This window comes from Balearica regulorum, chromosome 3 (genome assembly GCF_011004875.1).
Source record: "Balearica regulorum gibbericeps isolate bBalReg1 chromosome 3, bBalReg1.pri, whole genome shotgun sequence".
NCBI lineage: Eukaryota > Metazoa > Chordata > Aves > Gruiformes > Gruidae > Balearica > Balearica regulorum.
In genome coordinates, this window is record NC_046186.1 from 46,402,325 (window position 1) to 46,425,110 (window position 22,786).

The 22,786-nt window shown below is 35.0% G+C and overlaps 1 protein-coding gene across 2 annotated transcripts in view; it reads right to left on the minus strand.

The window, feature by feature from the left end:
* The window catches only part of ASCC3 (activating signal cointegrator 1 complex subunit 3), a 283,293-nt gene that overhangs the window by 93,114 nt on the left and 167,393 nt on the right, over positions 1 to 22,786 (minus strand). For both annotated transcript variants that reach the window (XM_075747786.1, XM_075747788.1), the window contains exons 15-17: positions 10,708 to 10,899; positions 10,155 to 10,379; positions 420 to 539 (exon numbers count right to left, since the gene is read on the minus strand). In XM_075747786.1, coding sequence (XP_075603901.1) covers positions 420 to 539; positions 10,155 to 10,379; positions 10,708 to 10,899 — 537 coding nt within the window. The remainder of the gene's footprint in view (positions 1 to 419; positions 540 to 10,154; positions 10,380 to 10,707; positions 10,900 to 22,786) is intronic.

Sequence of the window (22,786 nt, forward strand, 5' to 3'; positions counted from 1 at the left end):
ATAAAAATATAATTTTATAATATATGAGATGTCATTGGATGAAACATTCTAAAACAAAAGCTGACGGTGGGGGGAAGCAAGCAACTCAAGAATGCTTTCTTTTATCATTTCTATCTAGCCTACAATACTGAAATACTGACAATAGGCAAAGTTACAGTAACTGGCTGATGAGAATGAATGTTGTCCTTTGGAACATATCTTGGCCAGTTAAAATGTATTTTTATGTGAACAGAAGGGACCTCTTAATTTAGTGTTAAAAATACTCCGCTACAGAAAATATCTTCTTTTTTCTAAGCACTTTAAAAGAATTGCTGATGTCAGGTAAGTAGAAATAGCAAATATTTATCCTCACATCAGGGAAGGATTAGAGACTCAGAACAGGTTACAGATTATTATTTTTTTTTAAATGCATTTTATACCTGATAAGCTTTGTGACTGATGCCATATACTAATGGATTTGCTCTCATCCGTACATAAAGGTAAGTGTAACTTATCCACTTTACTGCTTCTTCCACATTAGTTACTGTTCCAAGGGCAATCTGGAAATCAGCAAAAAGAGACAAAATTAAATGTATATGTTACAGCTGAACATAGGTATTTGGCTGAAAACATACAGAATTCAGAGTGTTAGCACTAGATTAAAGAAAGCGTCAGTACGTTTCCAACTTAAACTATTTTAAAATAATCATAGGACAAAAACTTGAACCATTTACATGTCTTCCTCTTATGAACATCTAATAACATGGAATATTCTGTGAAATAAGACAGATACAGTCACCCATATGATCTTTCCTATACCACTTAGAATTTTTATAATTAAAAGATGATACTGAGCAAGCTTATTCTAAAAAAAGATAAACAAAACAACATAATTGTTTAGTGAATATGCTCAGGGTAATTTAAAGAAGAGTGCCTTAAAAAAAAATAAAATCTGCATTTAAAAGATTAACTTTTCATACCAATGTAAAAGCACTTTCTGGTTGAAGTCCTAAAGCAAATGATACTGACAATCTTTAGGGTTTTCTTCATCTCTTTACACACAGTTTTTGCAAAGAGTTTTCTCCTTTTGTATCTGGCAAGTCAAACATACAGGTACCTGCTACATTTTTGTTATATCAAAACATAACAAAATTGAACAGGTAATATGCGCACATATATATATATATATATGTATATTTTCCCAGGCCAAAACAGTTTTTTTGCTAGGTGACTTTTTTTTGCTAATTCACTTGTTTTACCACCAAATTATTTACCACACACACATTTTTACTTGATAACTTCAGCTCTATTTTGTATTGGTTACATTCGTGAGAAGCATTTTACTGCTTATTCCGTTAACCTGATTTTACCAGGAGAATTTACTGTTTCCTGCATGTCCCATGAACAAAAATTTCTTCATTGTTGCTAGTTGATTAAAACAAGCAAAAGTCTCTCCTACCAAATTTTTGTGATTCATTACTACATTTCTAAAGTTATTTTTGTTTTATTGGTGTTTGGATTTCATATAAATGTTCCATATGACTTGGCAAAAATTAAAAAAACCCTATGTAACTGTGAGTGATTTCATATGCATGTTCAGATCTAAGCATCTAGACCTTAATAATAACATAGTTATTATTTTTGAACTAACATAAATATCTAGTACTAAATAATAATGCAAGTGAAATCTGCCCTGAGTTAAAATAACTTAAATCTGGCAAAACCTTGTTGATATCAATGACTAATAGCATGGAGTAACCCCATGCTTTGTCTCACCCATTTTTCAAGTGATATTTTGTTCTTCAACAGCACAAGGAGGTTGGGGGAAGCCCAGTGTGTTTTTCAAAGTATACAACTACATAATGCACTGAAGTAGCTACAAAAGCGTTCAGATCTTCATAGGCTACTACAGGGAAAACATCTAATACAGCCCATAGGTTATTATAACTCAGTTTGCTACCCAGGTTAATTTCAGCATTTGGTTTCTTTCCACAATTCAAATATCTTTCAGTAAACAACTTGAAATAGCATAACAACATAGTCCAACAGTAACATTTTCCCCCAAACAACCACTTTCACAATCATGAAAATGTAAAATTCTCATTACCGAGGACAGTGAAGTCTGACAATTAAAATAAAAAAATGCAAAACCAACTTTTTTTTGGCCTCATTTGTTCAAATACCTGATTGTATTTCTTACAAATTAATTATTTTCATAAGTTAAAAGTAAAAATGAGGGGAAAAAAAAGATTATGAATTACAATTGTGTTTCAGGTATGGTACTGAAATCTAATACTGCGCTTTCTTTCCTCCCCCCACTTTAATGAATAGTCACTGAATAATATGCAGAGACCAAAAAAAAAAAAAAAAAAGGCAACTTCTAAATATTTGCTGCCATCTAGTGTTCAAGTAAAGTTCTTATGGATTGTTTGAAAATGTATACCTTTGTTAAAACAGTATGAATGATGGAAGTTATTAATTCAAACACTTGAGACAAACAATAAATTATTTACAAAGTTAGGAGAGGACCTCTGTTAAGACCTAGGATATGTAGTATACCTAAATCAATAAACAGACAAGGTGATACTTTATTAAAATAAAAGAGAAAAAAAAAGTACTAATTTTTCCAGTGTTTTTTTACATAAGAATATTTAATTGGTATGATATTTGTATAATTAAGTCAGATTACATGGATGAAAAATTTCTATATATGAATCAAATATTTGTTGCTAAGGTAAGAGAGCAAGGAATCTTTCTAACAACCTAATAAGCAATTTTCTGCTTGCTTTGAAAACCAGTGTATTTCGAATTACCATTTCAGCATCTGAAGTGATTATGATCTTATTCCTATATGGCTTTTGAAATAATTTCTTAATGCTACTAGAATTGTCCCAAGTGGGACAGAATCTCCTTCAGTCACACGTGACCAAAGGGCCATAAGTACAGCTGAAGTAGATAAGAATTGTTATTATCTGTCAACATCAAATAACTTGTCTACCACCTGGACTGAGCAGAAGAAGGTGAGGGGAGAATGGATGAGGTTGTTGGTCTCATGCAGGTCAGGTCAGGCCCCAGGGCTCTGGATATCCATGGAGAAAACTTGGGTTCCCTCAAGACTCAGCTTTGCCTCATACCCAGATTAGTCATTCAGCCAACTCAGCTCTCCGAGTGATTTTTTCAGAAGGGCTTTGAATGAATTCTGTGTCTCTTCTGAGAACCACAGTAGTTGTCCACTCTTTCAAGGCAAAAAATCAGTTAAGAAGTTTGTTCAAACTAAACAAGTCACCATCTTTTACATTCCTGGCTTCACAACAAAATTATAAGTAAATGCAAGGAAAGGCAGACCCCCTGAGGAGGGTATACCTACTGTCTGGCACTGCAAATCCTCTCAGTTTCAGAGCTCTCTGGAAGGAGTCATCCCAGCAACAAGCTGGGGTCCAGCTGTGGATGTCAGGGAGGGCTCTATCAGGTGGAAACAATTAAGGAAGGAATGGTGACCTGCATTGTATGAGCTATTGATGATAGTTCCCAGATAAGTTAAAGTTTATGGTCTAATTAAACCACATCCCCTGCATCTTATCTTTCTTCCTGTATTTCCAGAAAATACAGCCACAGGTATTTTCTGTTTGCCAGCTGGTCAACTGACCCAGGACTTGCTTGTCTTGACTAAGCACCCTAACCAGCTGTTTATTTTATTCCCTTTTACATTCCATTATGCATTGTGGCACAACTTCTGCAGAAAAGGAAAAGGGCATCTCCATGCCTATGTTGATCATCATTGACCATTTACTCTTCTTCTGCTCATTTTTAGAAGCAAAAAAAACCCAAACCAAACCTCAGAACAAATCTTCAGGAGAGAATTCTCAGTGGATAGAGGTGCTGAAATACATGTTCAAAGTCTTAATTTTGGTGTCAACTCAATGAAGTTGGGGTGTATTTCAGCTTTTCCCGCTTTGTAGCTTTCCTAAGAACAAATGCACTGGGACATCAAGGCCAGCATGCTGTCTCTGAGATTAGATAGTGGCAAATGCTGAAGAGCAGAAGATGGCAATGAGAAGCAAGTACACATAAATTTCTCCCAAATTCTTAAACTATTTGTCCTGGTTTAGGCTGGGACAGAGTTAATTAATTAGGCCTCATCCCTGGAACTGTTTAAGGCCAGGTTGGATGAGGCTTTGGGCAACCTGGTCTAGTGCAGGGTGTACCTACCCATGGCAGGGGGTTGGAACTAGATGGTCTTTGAGGTTCCTTCCAACCCAAACCATTCTATGATTCTATGATTCTATGAATTTTCCTCATAGCAGCTAGTATAGTGCTGTGTTTTGGATTTAGTATGAAATAATGTTGGTAACACACTGATGTTTTAGTTGTTGCTAAGCAGTGCTTACACTAGGTCAAGGATTTTTCAGGTTCTCCTACTGTCCTGCCAGCGAGTAGGCTGGGGGTGCACAAGAAGCTGGGAGGGGACAATGACTCCAACTGACCAAAGGGATATTCCATACCATATGACATCATGCTCAGCATATAAAGCTGGGGGAAGAAGAAGGAAGGGGGGATGTTCAGAGTTATGGTGTTTGTCTTCCCAAGTAACCAATACACGTGATGAAGCCCTGCTTTCCTGGAGATGGCTGAACACCTGCCTGCCCATGGGAAGTGAGGAATGAATTCCTTGGTTTGCTTTGCTTGCATGCGCGGCTTTTGCTTTACCGATTAAACTGTCTTTATCTCAACCCATGAGTTTTCTCACTTTTACCCTTTCAATTCTCTCCCTCATCCCACCATGGGGGGGAGCGAGTGAGTGGCTGTGTGGTGCTTAATTGCTGGCTGGGGTTAAGCCATGACACTACTGCATCTCAACATCTTTAGTTAAAGGTACTGAATTTGCATTTGATATCTTTGAATGGATTTTTATTCCATTATTTTTGTACAGTTTTTGAACTACCCTACTACTCAGATCAACTTGCTGCAGCAAAGAGTTCCATAGTCTAACCACACAGCTGGCACCTTTTGTGTTTTCTGAACCTGCCACTGACTCATCTCAGCCAATATTTCCTGGTTCTTGTCCCAGGAGAAATACAATCTTTTGCCATGTCACTCATTACTTCATAAAACTCTTGTCATATGATCTCCCATTCGTCTTTGTTCTTGCCTGCGGTGTGCAGGTAAACTAATGTGTTCCTTTCATAGAAGCCGATCTTTTCCTTTGCCCATTCTCTCTGAAAATTTGCTGCTTCTAGAAAATTAATTTTGAAATGGGAATTAAAAATACTCTAATTTTTTTGCATCATTACCCAAATTTTCTCTCCTGTACCACATAAGCCTAGATACAAATTCAAGGCTCTGGATTGTGTGGCTAGGATTACATATTGTATTACCCCAAATATCTGAATCATTGCCTCATTCTTAACACCTACCTATTTCTGCTAAGAGCCCTGGTCTAGAAAAAAGCCACTTCATCTTCTTGTGGAAACATGGAGTCTTCCCATATTTCCAGCTGCTGCCTTAATTTTACTAATTCTTCTTTCAACTACTGATCTGTCTATAATAAATGAAGAATTTGAACAATTCAGCTGTGCTTCTGGCCTTTTATTTGGTTACTCTTTACAACTACAGTATAAGCATTTGGATTTCCTGAATGACTTGTAATAAAAGCAGACTCTGGCTCCTAAAATATGTCATTTTATTATATATCAGTACAGATTTGCTGGTTCTAACAACAGGTTCTATTACGGCAGAGATGACAGGGGTCATCAGCATACTGTCTAGATTTCTGTAACAAATCAGTCAATAGACATATATTTTGTCTCCATATCATGATATTGTTACTGCCAAAGGGACAACATTTATAAAGGATGACCAAAACTGAATGTGCTTCCTAAGACTATTGACTGATCAATACAATGGCATGTGTTTAAAATCTATTTTTTTTTTCAGAATGCTGCAGCCTAGCCTTCAGTTAAACAGAACATTCTCTAAAACACCTGTATCTTTCTCAGAGGATTCCACTAACAGATCAAATCGGCATATATAGAAGTTTAGACTACTCCAATTATAAAGAAATTATAAAGTTACGTTCCAAAAAACCCTAACACAATAGCTCCTTGTAACTGCTTATAGTATTGATTTCCTGGCAGGTGCCAATTTTTCCTGCATGTCATGACAGAAGGATAAGTAACATCACACATATGAGATGACAAAAAAAAAAAAAAAGGTGGTTTCATTCCCTTGTTACTCTATTTCTTTTCAGCATTTTCCATTGCTATTTCTACTAACAACCATTTATCACAGTGGTGAACAAAATTCTGACTGCATCTTCAGCTGCTCTAACTATACTGCAGCCACAGAACCTACAGTAATTTAAAGCCATGAGTACGCTGTTCTTTTCATATAACACTACCATTACATAAAATCTGAGAAGAAATAATTCTGTCTGAACTACTTTGTCAGTCTTCTGCACTTTTCTCCAAAACCCAAATCCTGCAGTAGAAGTGCTGCACTTAGAAGTAGTTTTTGTTATACTGTACGTCACATATTTCCTGTATGTCTTTGATGGCTAAGTTCAGATGACTACCACCTATGAAATGGAATTGTTGTTCTATTCCATTTTTTTTCTTCTTTAGTTCTATTGTTTTAACAGGGCAGGAGGATTAACATCTTAATTTTACACCTTCAATGTAACCAAATTATCTTGCAGTGTCTACTAGCAATATTATTCAGAGAACTACCTGGATACTCAATTACTATTAAAAGTCACTAAATTTCTATTGAGATTTCCTCTACTTCTGGAAAGAATTTCAGTAATGTGTACATATTTGAAAAGAAACTACTTAGCAGAAATAAATATTTCCCTGGACAAACAAATCCTTCTCTTTTTAGGTAAAAATCTAAAATTGCTGCAACTCATTGGTTTTCTTTTGGATGATTTTTAGTGTTTCATAATTACTGTAGACATTACTATTCTAAGCTCACAGAGGCCTTTCTCCCTTGAATGTCTTGCTTTTTGATACTTTTTTTCCCTCTTCATTAAGTATCTATTTGGACATAGCTGGTGCTAGAGAATGGTATTTACCTTTCCAAGTCTTCAGTGATTTTTATTTTAACAGCTTTTAATCTAGTAGAGTGCTTACTATTAAATGCAGGGAAAAGGAAAAAAAAAAAAAAAAAAAAAGAGATGTTACAACCTTTAAAAACTGCTGTCAGAATCACAAGCCTACTATATTTACTATCTAGCACAGTAATATATGCAAACATACAAGTAGACACTTGCTACATTATAAATACTTTGTTAAGCCATTCTAAATACTTCATGTGAGATAAATACCTAGGATTTAAAACTAAGAATTTGCAGTGGAAAAGGAGGAAGGGGAGAAGACCACTAAAGTGTAACTACAACCAAACGTCTTTTTTTTTGATACTGAAAATAGAATTACTTCTAGATTTTTAATTTTTTTTTCCTCTGCATAAAAAGTTCAATGAATGTAAGTTCACTTGTACCCTCAAAAAAACTCCCCAAAACCCAGAACAAAAATCCCCCTTCCTTTAAGCTTGCATATAATCACCTCTGCTTTCTGGCCTTGCTGGAAAATTTGTGCATTTCAGAACTACAGCTCAGATCAGTGGAACAACACGCTGCCAGTTAAAAACTCTCTCTCTCTGCAGAATATTACACATTGAAAATTAATAGCTTACATCTCATACTTTCTTAACCAAGCATTCTCAGCTGGAAAGAAATAGAACAGGAACTCCTAGTTCATCAGGTCAAATCTTCTTTTCCTCATATGCAATCACATCTTCCATACAAAACCCACACTTTTTCCAAAATCTTTACTGTAGAAAAAAAAATAGACTTCTTTCATCTCCACTACTGCTGAAAGACAGACTGTTCCAGATCTTGCATTTCAGGCAACCTTACTTACGACGGTGATTAATTCTTGTACTGGCATTGACCAAAATTATCTTTGTTTTCTTCTCTTATTCATTTCTAGTTCCGGCTAGTTACAGAGAGCTGTTGTACCTCCTTGGAAACTTTTTGTGAAGCTAACCAACATGATTTTTTAGGGTATGCCAGTAAAGCATCTTCCTCTCAAAAGCTAGCTTTTCTGCTGGAACTCTGTGGAAGGAATACTTGAGATTCCTGGTATAATTCTGGTGGGCACACTAGCACGTCCATGCACCTTCTATAAAAGACGGAGCAATACAGACCAAGCCTGAAAAAACAGTAGCATATAACCATGCTGTTTGTTTTTCACAGCATGTCAATCACAGAGATGTTCTCTGACCCAGTTCAAAACACGTGCTTATTATTCCGTTGTCTTTGTAATTCTTCATTGACCTGAAGGCCGCCTGTGAGATGGGAGAACTAAATTTCTCATATTAAAAAAAAGTAGAAAAATAAATCCTTTGCTGTGAAGGAAAAAATATCCAACTCCTTCTTCCTTGCCTACTTCATGTATTGCAAGAAAAAGAACAAAGCTTTTCTATGAAATCTGGCTGGATTTTTTCCTAGTGAAAAGGTGCACAGTATTCCTGGACCAGATCTCTCTCTCCTAACTTCTTGGGGTGCTGAATGATAACCACAGGCAATCCTGGCCTTCACAACCAACTTTAGGATTTAAATTATTTCTGCTAATGTGTAAGTTGCTACTATCCAATTTTAAAGAACTGAATATCCATCCAGTTCCACTTAGAGAATATTCACAGATGTCTATCTCCAGGAATATAAAGGTGGTGTCAAAATGAAATGGTTGAGAGCTCTACCCCTGCCCACTGCAAGCATGCTTCCCATTTATTTTTCCTCTCTTCTTTGTGGTAGAAAGAGGAATGGGAAAACTGCAAATGGCTCCTTTTCATCACATTTGTGTCTCATGTTCTGAGGGAGTTCCATTTCTCTCTCCCTCCTTGTATTGTATATATGTAGAGCCTTGTAGGTAAAGAGGAGTAGCAGACAGGGGTCAATATTTTCATTCCCCCACATTCCAAATACTTGGAATACAGTTAAACTTTATTCTGCTTCTGATATATGCCTGTATGTGGGCAGAGATTTTTCCTGTTAATAGGAACTAACTTATGAGAACTAACTTATGAGACCCCCTTAAAAGAAAAAAAAAAACAAACCACCAAAATCATGAAGGATCAAACTTGGGTCATTTGTAAAGAATCAAAGAATGAATCTTAACATTTTAAAAGGTCCCTGTACCAATTGTTGCTCCTTTCTAGAATTTCCTTTTAAAATTAGTATTTATGATTGAATAATGCAAAAACTTTAGAGTGATGAAAAGGTAAAAAATAAACAGAAATATGTAAGAATTATATATATATAAAACAGAACAAGCATCTTAAAAAACCAAGACTATTCCTAATAGACCAAATAAACTTCACATCTTTCAAAAGGATAATCTGTTTTAAGATATCACTGGACATTTCAGTTTAGCTGAATTCCTTCACTTTTATTGCAAAAAAAGTCGAGTGCCTTTGAAAAACAGCATTCTCTTCTTCATTTAAGCATGTTTAAATTTTTGAGGTTTCCTTGTGAAAAGTGTCTATGTGTGTATATACATATTTTTAATTGGTTATTGCAATAGATAGCTTTTGAATCGTTGTATTTTAATATGACAGAGGTCAGTACTTTCAATACAACCACAGCATTTTGAAAGAAAATGCATTTTAAGACCTGAACCAAAGCAAACTAGGAACTTGCCATTTATAATAAACCAGTTCTGATTACCACCGTAGAAGAGAACAAAGAGAAGAATTCAAGCCACGTACATTATTCTTCCTATATTGCAGTCAACCATGCGAAGTAAGTTCTTTTATATACTTCATATATATGTTTTCATATGGGGTTTTTTGTGGATTTTAATTTGTAGTTATGCAGATTACTTACTAAATTCTAATAAAGCACTTCTGATTAAAAGGTAAATGCTGTGTTTCTACAGTTTTATCTTAATGATATTTTGACCATCCATACTACTTCTAATACCTACTACCTTTTGTAAAAGGCCCCCAACATTTTCACGTGTAACAGTGTAGTCCTCTTAAACACACCCACCTACAGGCTACCAGTAATAATAAAATTTCCATTTTAGATATTTTAAGTGTGACAATATTGCACTTTTGTTTCAAATAATATTAATCCTTTAAAGTTTGCTACTTTCTCTATATGAATCAAAGGTTACCTCTGCATTTAGGTTGTCTGCAAGGCTTTCAAGAAATTGGCTTTCAATTGGATTCTGCTGAGTAAGAAGAGTCAGGTAATGACTGAGTTTATCATGAGTTGTAATAATGATGCCTTCTCCGAATTTGTCAAACTGAGGCCGTCCAGCTCGACCAAATATCTGCATGACATCTAAAATTCCAAGGTCAACAAAGGAGCCTCTTTTTGCAGCATATATTTGTGTTCCCTGGTTGAGGAAAAGTTAATAAAAATTAACATAAATACACATGAATATAATCCTGATGAGCTGAATACTGAAATTAGGCAAATATAGCATGATTTCAGAAGTGTACTTTAACTAATCCTTTCATAATCTTTGATATATTTAAATCTTTACTATACAAACTAGACTCCCACTGGAGAGAATCAGTTTAATGAGATATAAATAACATTTCAAGTCAATCAGACATTTCCCCTCCAGGCCCAAAACCCACAATAAAGATCTTGCTATCTATGCTTCTTTACAGGCTTCTTTTAAGACAGATACACATGTGCAGAGTAATGGAAGCTCTTACCTTAATAACAACAGCATGAGCAGGAAGATTGACACCCCAGGCAAGCGTAGCTGTACAAACTAGGACTTTGATATGTCCATTAGAAAACAAGTTCTCAACCAAACTTCTGTCTTGCCGCAGCATTCCTGCATGATGAATACTAAATCCATCTGGAAACAGCTCACGCAACTGCTTATTTCTGGATCTCTGTACCTAGAATGGACAAGACTAAAAATTAAATTCACTTCTAATTACAGTACAAGAAGCATTGTATTAAAAAAATACAGGAAAAAAAATTGAATATTATTGAGTCATGTGAAAGAAACTATTTCTATCGTCAAACTTCATCGATGTCAGTATATCATGATTTTCTAGAAATGAATTTGACTTCTATTCTTACATTCCAAAGAATACACTTAATTGTTTAAAAGAATACTTTTATTAAAATATAGCTTCACTTAAACAGAGATCCAAATTTACCATCAGGAACACTGAAACTGAGAACTCTCATATTGCTTTTTGTTAAAAGTACCTGTTCCAGACTGTGCAGGCAGCTAGGACAGGCTTAAGGCAGTAGGCCACACACTATACTTAACATTAAGAAGGGGATACCCTTCCCCACCACCAGCCATCAGCTTGGCACAATGTGGATTAATAAATTCATAGTATGGAATCGAACTGTTCATTTACCCCTCATTTTTACCTTCCCCATGCATAGGAGGCTGGGATCTGTCTGCAAAACCCCAGTTCCTCCAGCATCCCACTGTGTACAAGGTCTGTAAGCACGTCTCAATTATTTCTGGGGGCTAGCTTTATCATGTTTCCCCTAAACTAAATATTGACTCAAAGTTAAGAAAAACTAATACACTTCGCTTCCAAACACTAAACTCTGAAACTCCAGTTGCTTTCAAGTATGTCTTCTAGAAGCAACAGGGAAAGAAAAAAGAAACCCAACCACTTAAAGAGGAAATCCAAACCACAAGAGTTCATGCCATTTTAGCCCAACAGGAGCAGTTGTCTTTATGTTCAGAAACAAGGCTTCTTTTTGGGCTAAAGCTCAAGTATCACAAATAGTGAAGCTATTTTATTACAATTAAGATGACAGGAGGAAAGGCACAGTAATCCTGTTGTAAACTGGAATAAAGGACCTTCAACCAAGGTTAAATGAACTTAAATATAAGGTCAGAAAGCAGGCCATATACAATCTCTTTACCCTTGCCCCTGGCTACTGGTTTCTCCCATGTTTCACTGTCCCTGATTTGCCACAAGCACCTCTGATTTTCCTCCCATCTCTTCCACATTCCTAACTGCTGCACTCACTGCCTTCCAAAATCGATCGCTGCTGAATATGACACCAGGAGGGTTGTGGTAATGATGACTCTAATCTTTCCCTAAACCAGATTTCTTTATTATCATTGTCAACAGAGAATCTCTACTGTTCCATAGATCATGAAGGAGTTAAGTATTTTTTGAGTATCCCTGTATTTTCAGCTCTGTATATTACAGTGAATTAATTCGATCCATTTATGATTATTCGTATTATTTTTTTAAATCTTCACATTTGCTAGTACCTGACACACAACCATTGAAATTTGACTTAGGGGATACAGAGTGGGTAAAGCAAAGCAAAATATGGTTCACAGTACTGGCATACTGCCAAACATGAACAATAAATCTCTGCAAACACAGAAATAAATAGGGAGATGGGAATGCAATTATAAAGGAGGACATGAAAAGAAAAATGCTGTAGGAAAAACACATTTTGCAGCTTCACAATTATCCAGCTTCTCAATATCTGATCTTTCCTGCTTTAGCAGTAATTATTTACTATTCATTTAAAGGAAATCAAACCCAGCTTTTAACTACACATGATTTTTTGGGCAAATTTAATTAACTGCTGTAGTGCTTAAAAATGAATAAATAAGAAATTGAGAAAGTGGCAGCACAGTTTATGAAGCTATTCTTTATGAGCTAGCGAATGGAAACAAATACTTCATAAAGAACAAAAATGCACCAAGGTTTGTATTTATAGTATATCAACAACAAATCTCACAGAAGACAGGCATGTGGAAAATTCACGTCAGCTGCAAATCTGAGAATAATTGTGACACAGAAATTTGGATTGATCTTGATTATATTCAGAACATGGTAAAAGCATTTAACAATGTGATTAGCTTTTGTCTTAAATAAAGCAAATCTTCTTATGCTATAAGACAACTGTCAGAAATTTCACTTTTTTAGCAGAGCTTGTTGTCACAGGACTATTTTACAGGTATTAAAATAACTACTTTTCAAAAAGCACAATTATTCAATATCCAAAATGACACTTTAAATATTATAATCTGTAGCTGAAAAAGCCAAATCTCTTTCTCAAATCTCCACAATTTAAAAATTACATATCTTTGTTTGTAACCTGATTGCTTATATAGTCTAATGTGATTGAAAGACAGGGCAACTTATTAATGGGAAACTAAGAGGAGTAAAATCTTGTAGTATATATGGAAGGAAACTATTTGTTTACAGTTTTAGTAACTACAATTTCATCAATTTAGAGAAAGGAACTTATGAATACAGGAAAAAGGAGGAGAAAGGGGAAAAGTTTGTGACAAAACACATTAAGATATGGCAATACTAGTCTGACTGTAATTCAAGTACTTACAAGCATAAGATTAATCAACAGTTTAAAAATATGTAGGTGTCCATACAGTTGTGTTTAGAAAGAATATCCACATACTTCTAAAATCTACCACACATTCTAAAACAACAGCTTTGAAATACTTAATATTCACAGGTTTTGTCTGTTCATTTATCGAATCTATGAAATGCGAATTTTCCAGGTTGCACGGTAATCAGTTTAGAGACACATTAAATAAATTTTTTCCAACACAGAAGATGATTAACTTTTCTTAATGAAAAACTCATAGCCCACTTTTGACATAGGAAAAAATAAATGCCGAGCAAATCAAATCACCTACTATCCTTGATGATTCCATTAATTGCACAGAAATTGAATTAATTTTCTTTTCATATATTTGTGGGCATTTAAAATTACAAAGATACAAGGCAAGTTAGTTCAAGAACAATGGAGTAAACCATTTTTATAAAATTATACTTGAGAAAATAAAATAAATAAATAAATCACATATCTCAATGATGGCTTGGAAGACTGCTCACACAGCACATCCTTTAATGGCAGGATATTTGCAAACAAACCTCCTAAGCTCTTGGGTCAATGAATTGCATGTTTTTTCTATTAAATCTGAATTTTAATTGTCGCAGAGACAACAAAACCAACAACTACTAAATAAGGCAAGTGAAACTATAAAGATTTATACTACTCCCATCTTGTTCTATTATAGACTAAAAGGTTTTGCTTAAAATTTATACAAAATGTTACTAAGTGCCTCAGGTGTATGGAGAAGTTGTTATTATGAGGTCTGGCACTGGTCTCCTGATTAGAATTGATTTTCTTTCCCCTCCCTTATTGCTCAAGAGGGCTGTAGATTTATGACCTTTGCTTACATGTGTGTGTGCATCTAAAACAGTATGTATTAAATAAATTCCTCGTTTAGCTTGCTGCCACCTATATTTCTCCTTTAAATGTCCTGAATTTCATGAAGTTCTTGATTAAGAGACATTAAAAATGTCACATTTAGACACAGAAAAATGTCCTGCTTAATTTGAATGAGAAATGAGGCATGTGTACTAGAAAAAAAGATTTAATCAAGCTTTAGTGTATTTCAGCGAAAGACTTAAAAAAGATAACACCCTTCCTTACTCTTTGCTTGCATCTGGTATCACAAAGGTATCATCATTCATAAAGACTATAAGCTGCAAGCTTTTTGCCTGAACCACCAATACTACATGAATCAAAGAATGAAATTTTTAACGGGCTTATGGCTATTTTTTATCTAAAAAAAAAAAAAAAGTAAAAAAGTAATAAGGCTTGATTATGAGAAGCAGCTGCCAATAAATTACTTCTTGATCAGTGAAACATCAATTTATGTCTTTTCTTTAATCTCCAGTTGCTACACTCACCTAGGACAGACTAACTGGATCACCACTACTTGGTAAGATCAGACTTTTGTTTTTTTTCTTTCTATAAATTAGTTCTCCTTTCTGCTTCCTCATTTTGAAGATATTGTTTGCAACTCTGAATTTTGGTGTTTTTTCCCCCACTAATAACACAGTTTTTGGCTATCATATATTTTCTTCCAGTATTTTTCTCACGATCACCTTACTATAGCAAAACTTCATGCTTGTGACCATAAGACTCAATCATTGTAATTTCCTTTCTGTGGAGTTCACAATGGGGCAGCACTTGCAGTTTGTTCAGAATTCACCATCATATTTGTTCACTGGTTTGACCGATTCTGAGCAATTTATTCCCATCGTTCATGCTCTGCACTGTCCTCACACTCTGCAAAGTACTAGCTCTTAATTTTGAGGCCTCATTAGCTTCACTTGAGGAGTGTCGGTGCTCAGACAGCACAGTTATCACAGATATCTAAAATAAACAACGTACGGTATCTTCTGCTGCCGCCTTCAATGAAGGGCAGTTTTAATTAGTACTACTGTGTGATGAATACAATTCAGTTATTTCCCAAATAACTGTTTTGTAACTTTCCTGAAGACGTCTGAAAGGATAATTCTTACGCTGACCTTCTAAATTGTTTTCAGTTCCAACAAGAGGAAAGCCTCCTCTGCCTCATTCATATTAAACATACAGCTGAATCTGCTCTGCTGGCTCATTTAGAGAATACTGATTGTCTTTCAAAATTTATGAGATTAAGGTAAAATGGGTGAAGTCTCCATCAATTCGGAAAGTAAAGGGCAGCTGAGAAAAGCAGAAGGAAAAAAGGGAAGTTGCAGAGTCTGTCAGTGGGCTTATTATTGTTCCTTAAATACAAAAAGCTAACATGACTTCAGTATGTATGAGGACTGAAATGGAAAGAAATGATGAAAGGATTGCACGATCATTCACCATTTTTGCTCTTCAGAATTTACTACATACATATTAAATATTAATTAATCTATACAAGTTAAATCTTTAACTTTAAATCTTTATTCTTTTATTCACAACTGCTGTTTCAAAGGGGAGAGATCAAAACTTAAATTGTGCCAATAAAACCATGAGAAGGGGTTTTTAAACATGAAGTCAAAATATAATAATTTCTCATTAAAGAAAAAAACATGAGACTCCTTAATGTGCACGGTTAGAGCAATTATATGAAACCTAGAGAAAATACTAACCCATGAAGATGAGCAGTAACACTATCCATAAGTTTATGAAAGAAACTGAACACGAGGAAATGCAGATTGGATTCTAAAGGGAGAAAAGCACAATACATTTGAGCTGCAATGATTTTACCTGAGGAATCTCCTTTAATGAATTAGAACTTTTGTTTGTATTATTCAACTTGTACTGTCTGCATAATAACTAAGCTATCAGTAGCTGTTTCTAGGACAAGGATGAAGTGGCATGTTATGTGATAAGAACAAGATTAAATTATTATTTTATTACAGAAGCAAAGAATTAACTTTTGGAAGAAATTTTCCCTGAAGGATTTAAATGTTGATTACATTTCTGTGATTAATATATATCAAACAAGTGGTCTTTATCTTGTATTACCTTCCATATCTCTGGAGATACAGCATAAAATAGAAAATAGTATTTACTAAACACATAGTAATACACTAAATCATGTATAAACAACTTGTCATCAATCATAGAATGGTTTGGGTTGGAAGGGACCTTAAAGATCATCTAGTTCCAACCCCCCTGCCATGGGCAGCGACATCCTCCATTTAGACCAGGTTGCTCAAAGCCCCATCCAACCTGCTCTTCTGTAAAGAATCACTTTTTAAAAGATACCCAACAGTTCAATACACTGGATTCAGGTAGTGCTGAGAGGAAGGGGAGGGAAGTAACGTGAGAGAGCATATCAACGCTCTTTCCTGGGAACAGCAGCAGCTTCACTGACTGTTCACTCTGCAGCTGGTTCCTGTGACAAACCCAAAGACTACCGAGAGCTCTCCTCATTCAAGATGACTTGCATGACCTAGCAGATCATTTCTAGATGGATACAGGCTGGCCAATATGCTATTCTACTTAATGAGCATGCATGCTCATTCTCTACATCTTCACTTTTTAAATGTATCTGGCTATTAACTTTGTATAGTGATCCTAAAGTAATATCTCTGTCCAACACTTATTCTTCTACTGGGTTATAATTAGTGGGTACCTGGCAAGACAGTATTTGAAGAAAGTAATTCTAGCAAACAAATGTGAATCAGTTTGGATTTCTCCTGGAAGAGTCAATAATCTAATTGTCTCCCTCTGGAGATTTAAGTTCACTGTATAAAAAGTTAGAATTGTTTAAACCTATGAGTTACTGCTCTGATCAATTTACTGAAATCACCTCAGTAAGTTCTGCAAAATGCTTTAAAAATACATCTGAAGGAGAAAGGAAGGAGGGTAGTGTGACTGTTTTGCTTAAACATCTTCCTCTATCAGCATAAAGATAACAATTCTTTCAGTGCAATCACCAGGACCACATAATTCAGGACTAATTTTCTGTATTATAGCATTATAACTGTTTTTCTTCTGAACTATCTCCTTTTTTGAGTGCATGCAGGTTTCTATCAATTTAGGGTTGTCTCCTGTCAATTTGTAATTTAGAAATACTTGCTTAGAATATGAATCTATCTGTCCTCAGTCCTGTAGGCCACAGACTATTTTTCAGTTGTTGCACTAAAAGCAATTCTCTCCACATGCACACATGATTTTCTGCAGGGCAGAGCTACCTTCAGTGAAAGTTTTAAAACTATTTCAGGTCTATATAACATACCGGGTTTCTGTAGTTTGTAAAACACAGTCACTGCAGAGTGAAATAGCAAAGAATTCAGTTTTAATGTATTTAAACCACCATTAGAAAAACTGTATGAAAAAAAGAAGGGAGGAGAAGTTTAGACAACTAGGAACAATTGCCAAGCAGCATATCCAAGTTATGACTGTCTTGTTCTAACATAGTTTTTTATAGTTTTTTTTATTCAAGCGAAACAATGGCCTCTTTTCTTCAAAGCCATATAATTTCCATTGTGTATGACTACCAGTCTTGAGATATGGTCAGACGACACTTGTATTTTAGTACAATCTTTTGCTTATCTTTATTACTTAGAATTAGTTGTTTACTTTTCATCCCAGGTTGCTAAGTCTTATACTTTTTACAGGGTCAGTGTTTGTAGAAGTTCTTTGAAGAAAAAACTTGGGAGGCTGTTGTGCCTTTTATAGAATCATAGACTCATAGAATGGTTTGGGTTGGAAGGGACCTTAAAGATCATCTAGTTCCAACCCTCCTGCCATGGGCAGGGACACCTCCACTAGCCCAGGTTGTTCAAGGCCAGGTTGGATGGGGCTTTGGGCACTTCCAGGGATGGGGCCTCCACAGCCTCTCTGGGCAACCTGTGCCAGTGCTTCACCACCTTCACAGTAAAGAATTTCTTCCTATCTAAATCTACCCTCTTTCAGTTTAAAACCATTCATTTAAAATGAATTCTGTAAACACGGACCAAAAAGATTCGTCTGCTTTCAAAAGTGAAGAGTGAAAAATTTTTTCTGCTAATAAGAAAAAAAGAATTATTGCTGGAACGCTACTTACACAGTAGTGGTAACTGTTGGGAATTTGAAATCTGGCAATTCAATGATTCCTTGATGTACTTTGCATATGACAGATAATATTGTGATTTTTCAAAATAATGCTATTTTAAAACGTACTTTGCAGTTGTACAGCTAGGAACATTATTCCTTAGTCTTTGCGCTCCAACCAGAGAATTGTTTCAAAAAAATTCCTATGAATTATCCTTTTCTTCTCATTTTGATTCACAAGGAAAGGAGGTGTAAGGCAGAATTTCTGGCACATTTTTCTATTTCCCTACCACAGATCATGACCTACTTATTGCACAAGGTTGCGTTTCATCCAGTTGGCACATCAGAGAGTGATGACTACCAGTTAAAGAATGGATTGGCACAGTGTCCAGAAATGTCTTGCCTTATTCAGTATGCTCTTTTTACAATACACTAAGTTACATCATAGCAGCCCCATCTTTTTTTTTCACTGCAAAACTTACATGGTAAGTTTTACAAATTAAAAACTCTGAATAAGAAGTAAACATTTAATTTAATCTTTGATTCCTCAGTTCTATTATCTATAATGTAGAAGATAAAGTGTTTGCAGACCTCAGTGATGACAGAAGCTAAGAAAATTCAGTATCGCTAAAATATTAAATTTTTGATCCAGCCAGACAAGCCAAGAATGAAAGAATCATGAATGCAAGTTTGACCATGCACAAATGGTGGATTTGCAACAAGTCACCGAGGATGTAGGTTAAATTACCTCACTTGATGCCTAGCTGTTATAAAGCAAAAAGAGGAACTATTTGTATAGACAATACACTAACTCAACTTGAGCCAGAATTTTATAACATGGACCAAAGTAACATAACATTTCACTTCAAGCCAGACTGCAGTGCCTGTCTTACAACTGAACGAATGACTGATTCTCAGATAAAAGGGTTTAAGAACTTAGAATGAAAAATAATTCTTCTGTGTAAACACCCATGGAAAACAGAACTAGGTTTAGATAGAAAGAAAATGTTGGTTATAATGACCCAGTTTAAGCTCCACCACTGAGTAAAAATGCAGTAAAAATAACAATAATTTCCATGTATTGTACAATGATAAGCATCTCTATTGTTTATAGCAAGTGCAATAAAATTATTTAGAGAAATTCTGTACTGCTTCAGTATGATGAAAATCTGGACTTCACAGTGATCAGAAATCTGTGCCTAAATAATCTCTTATTAAAAGAAGTGTCAAAACATTTCAGTTTAGCAATAACATGAAAATGCACATCAATTCAGATTGAATTAATTATATAACATCATCACGATTTTAAAATGCATGCAAAATCATGTAAAGCTCTGGTTTTCTTTCTCATCAATTTAAACTGTTCTCTCTCTGGGAATAGATATATGAAACATGTAAAATACAGCAAGGTATCTGTTTTTCTCCAGCCCCTGAGATAGGAAGTTGTGTCGTCGTATTTGTTAACCACTAGGAGTACACAGATGAAATAGTCATCAATCTTGGTCTGTTTTGCTGACAGCAGAAGTTTTCAATATGCTGTGAGAAAACTAGCCAGTAGGGAAGATATACAGCATGGAAAGAAATTGATAGACAGAGACAGTTTGATGACATGCAAGGGTAGCATTGCAACAGCAAGGATGAATTTGTACCGGTTTCAGTTTGAATACTGACATCCTCTGGAGACCTAGTTAAACCTTTTGTTGCTGTGCTTAACTGTGCAGAGATTTCAATATTTCTGCTTCAACAGGAAACTGATATTGCATGGTTTCCATAAAAATATTTGTTGTATTTGAGAGTACCTCCTTTGCTTTGTAATACTCAAAACTGCCACTCTGCTGACCCAGGAAAATATTGGATGCATTTTTACTCTAGGAAAATGTAAGCAGAAAGTGTTTTCAAGCTCTTTCCAATATAGCTGCAGCTGACTTATTACATATCATCATGATTTTTAGTGCAACTCCTCCTCAAAGGCTATACTGACTGAGACATCATTAACCCTGCAAGAAAAAAATCCTTTTGTGGACATAAAGCTTATTTCTCATTTCATAATTAAACCATAACAGTCCACTTCAACTTCACAGCTATGCAAAGTGACAGACTGAGGATTCTTCAGAAGAATGGAATTTCTGTTACAAGTTTTATAGGTAATTGGAAATGTGTAGTATGAATTAAAAGTCTATAGGGTTTTCAAGCAGTATTAGACTGGCATCAGTATGTGGAACAATGAAAAACAGAAATTCATCTTAATACAGGAAAATATTTTTTGGAGAAATGAATCCTAGGTATTAAATGTTTTTTGATTTGGTATTGTGGCTTGGTTTCTCCTCTTTTCTAGCTTCTACCCTACAGTATGGAAGAAATAAACATAATAATAAGCAGCCATAACAAAAGCATGTCAATAAAATGAAAGTGCTACAAATTCCTAAACTAACAAAGGTCAAAATTATACTCACCACTCATTAAGTTAGTTGAACTATGTTACCTGAATTTTAACAAGAAAAAAATAGCCAAACTAGAACTTCAGACCATCTGCAGCACCATAAAAATAAGTTTTTTCAGTGATACCTGTGTAATATGATATAATTAGCCTCACATAAAGTTTTTCAAAATTTTAATTTTTTAATTTTTTTAAAATGTGTGTTAATAATATTAAACAGGTCACAGAACTAAAAGACATTTTATTCCTCCCATGTCTTTGTTATTTTAAGAGCATTTCAAGGATTCCTTAGTAACACTGTGTAGTTCAGTATCACCAAATGTTAAATCTTCTGAGACAAGCACTTTTGAGAAATCTCCAAAGGATATGAAAAATTACAGATGGTTACATATTTTCATATTGCCACATTCATATAGTATCATCTGATTAATTATAATAAGCAATAATTATTTACTTTATCTGAAAGTACTAACAGAAAAAAATTTCTTAAGAAACCAATAGAACTTTAAGTGATGGGACAAGTGAAACTTGGTTTCCTAGGAATTTTATATTCCTTGTGCCCCTCTTGCAACTCAAATGCATGCCTCATCACATTCCCATAACCTCATCTCTCCCAGAATTATCTCCTTGCCATAGTGTTTCATAAATTTTTCCACTGTACCCTCAGGAAAAAAACCCCACAAAAACATCTTAGAAATGACATCTGTAAGACACGGATTATCAATGCTGTCATCTGATTATTACCAACACCTCTGACAACTGTGTTGTCTCTTTTATTAGTTTTATTCCAAATTACTAGCAGTCTGCTCTCTGAAGTTCTGCAGCTTCAGTGCAGAACTGTGAAGCCTGTGTACTATTAAACATCCTTCAAAGTCAGTTTCAAAGGTAACATGTCTTTACACACCCAAAAGGGCACAGAAATAGCACCTAATAAATGATGAAACAAGAAAGTTTATATTACTATGCTCTTTAGGCCAGCAGACTTGGGAATTTAGAGACAGATTGTCAGTTAAACTGAGGTGACTATTAGGCTTGCTGCCAGAGGAAACCAGCTGATGCAAGAAAGGAGCACTGTGCAGTCACCTCCATAGAGCTCAATTTTACAGCCATATCCTGTTCAAACTATCCTTATAGTTTTAAACTCTATATAATGAAGAAAAAAGGTTTTATCACCCCTTTCTTTTTTTTTTAAAAAAAAGAATTCCCCCAAATCTAGCCTTTATAGCCCCAATATTTTATGTCACTTACTAACATTATGCTTCATACCTCATGAAGCCTGCAAGATGATAATTGCTTTATAAAGTTTAAAAATCATAGTGATGAAGACAATTATGTATAATTAAATTGTCCTTTGAAAGACTGTTCTCTACATCTACAGTTTTTTAAGCATGTACCTAGCACATATACCTCATCTCCAAGGCTGATATTTTCAGTAAAGGATGACTTATTTTCTTGTGCAAGTAATTTTTACAATATCTTTACAGAGATTTGAGAAAAAAATACTGCATCAACGTTAATTCATTGATCTGCTTTGTCTAGGGTTTGTAAACTAGATTAGAAATCCTCTGTCAAAACTGAGGATCTTGCTATTGTTAAGATATTGTAATTCATATACATTATTTTAAAGCAGGCTAAACAATTTCTTCAGCAAGCTAACTTTAAAAGTCTTACCCATATAGCAGACAGATCTCAGAGGAAATTTAAGAAAATATCTCACATATCAAACATACCATGGAGACTAAATTACCTGGCAAGGGAAGAAGTAAGGAGATTGTTACTTTCTCACTTCATGCAGCACATAGCAGCACAAAACAGGTGAGAGCAGAGCTGCTGTGCTGCTTCCACAGTCCCTCTCCAACCCTGATTAATTTCCATTTTTCATACTCTGTTCACTTATCGTGCATATATTAGTGCTAATGATTGCTCAAAAGTGTTAGATACTATACTGTGAGCTTCACTTTCTTTAATCTTTTAATTATATTAACAGTCTTTTTCTGTACAAGTAATAGTTATAT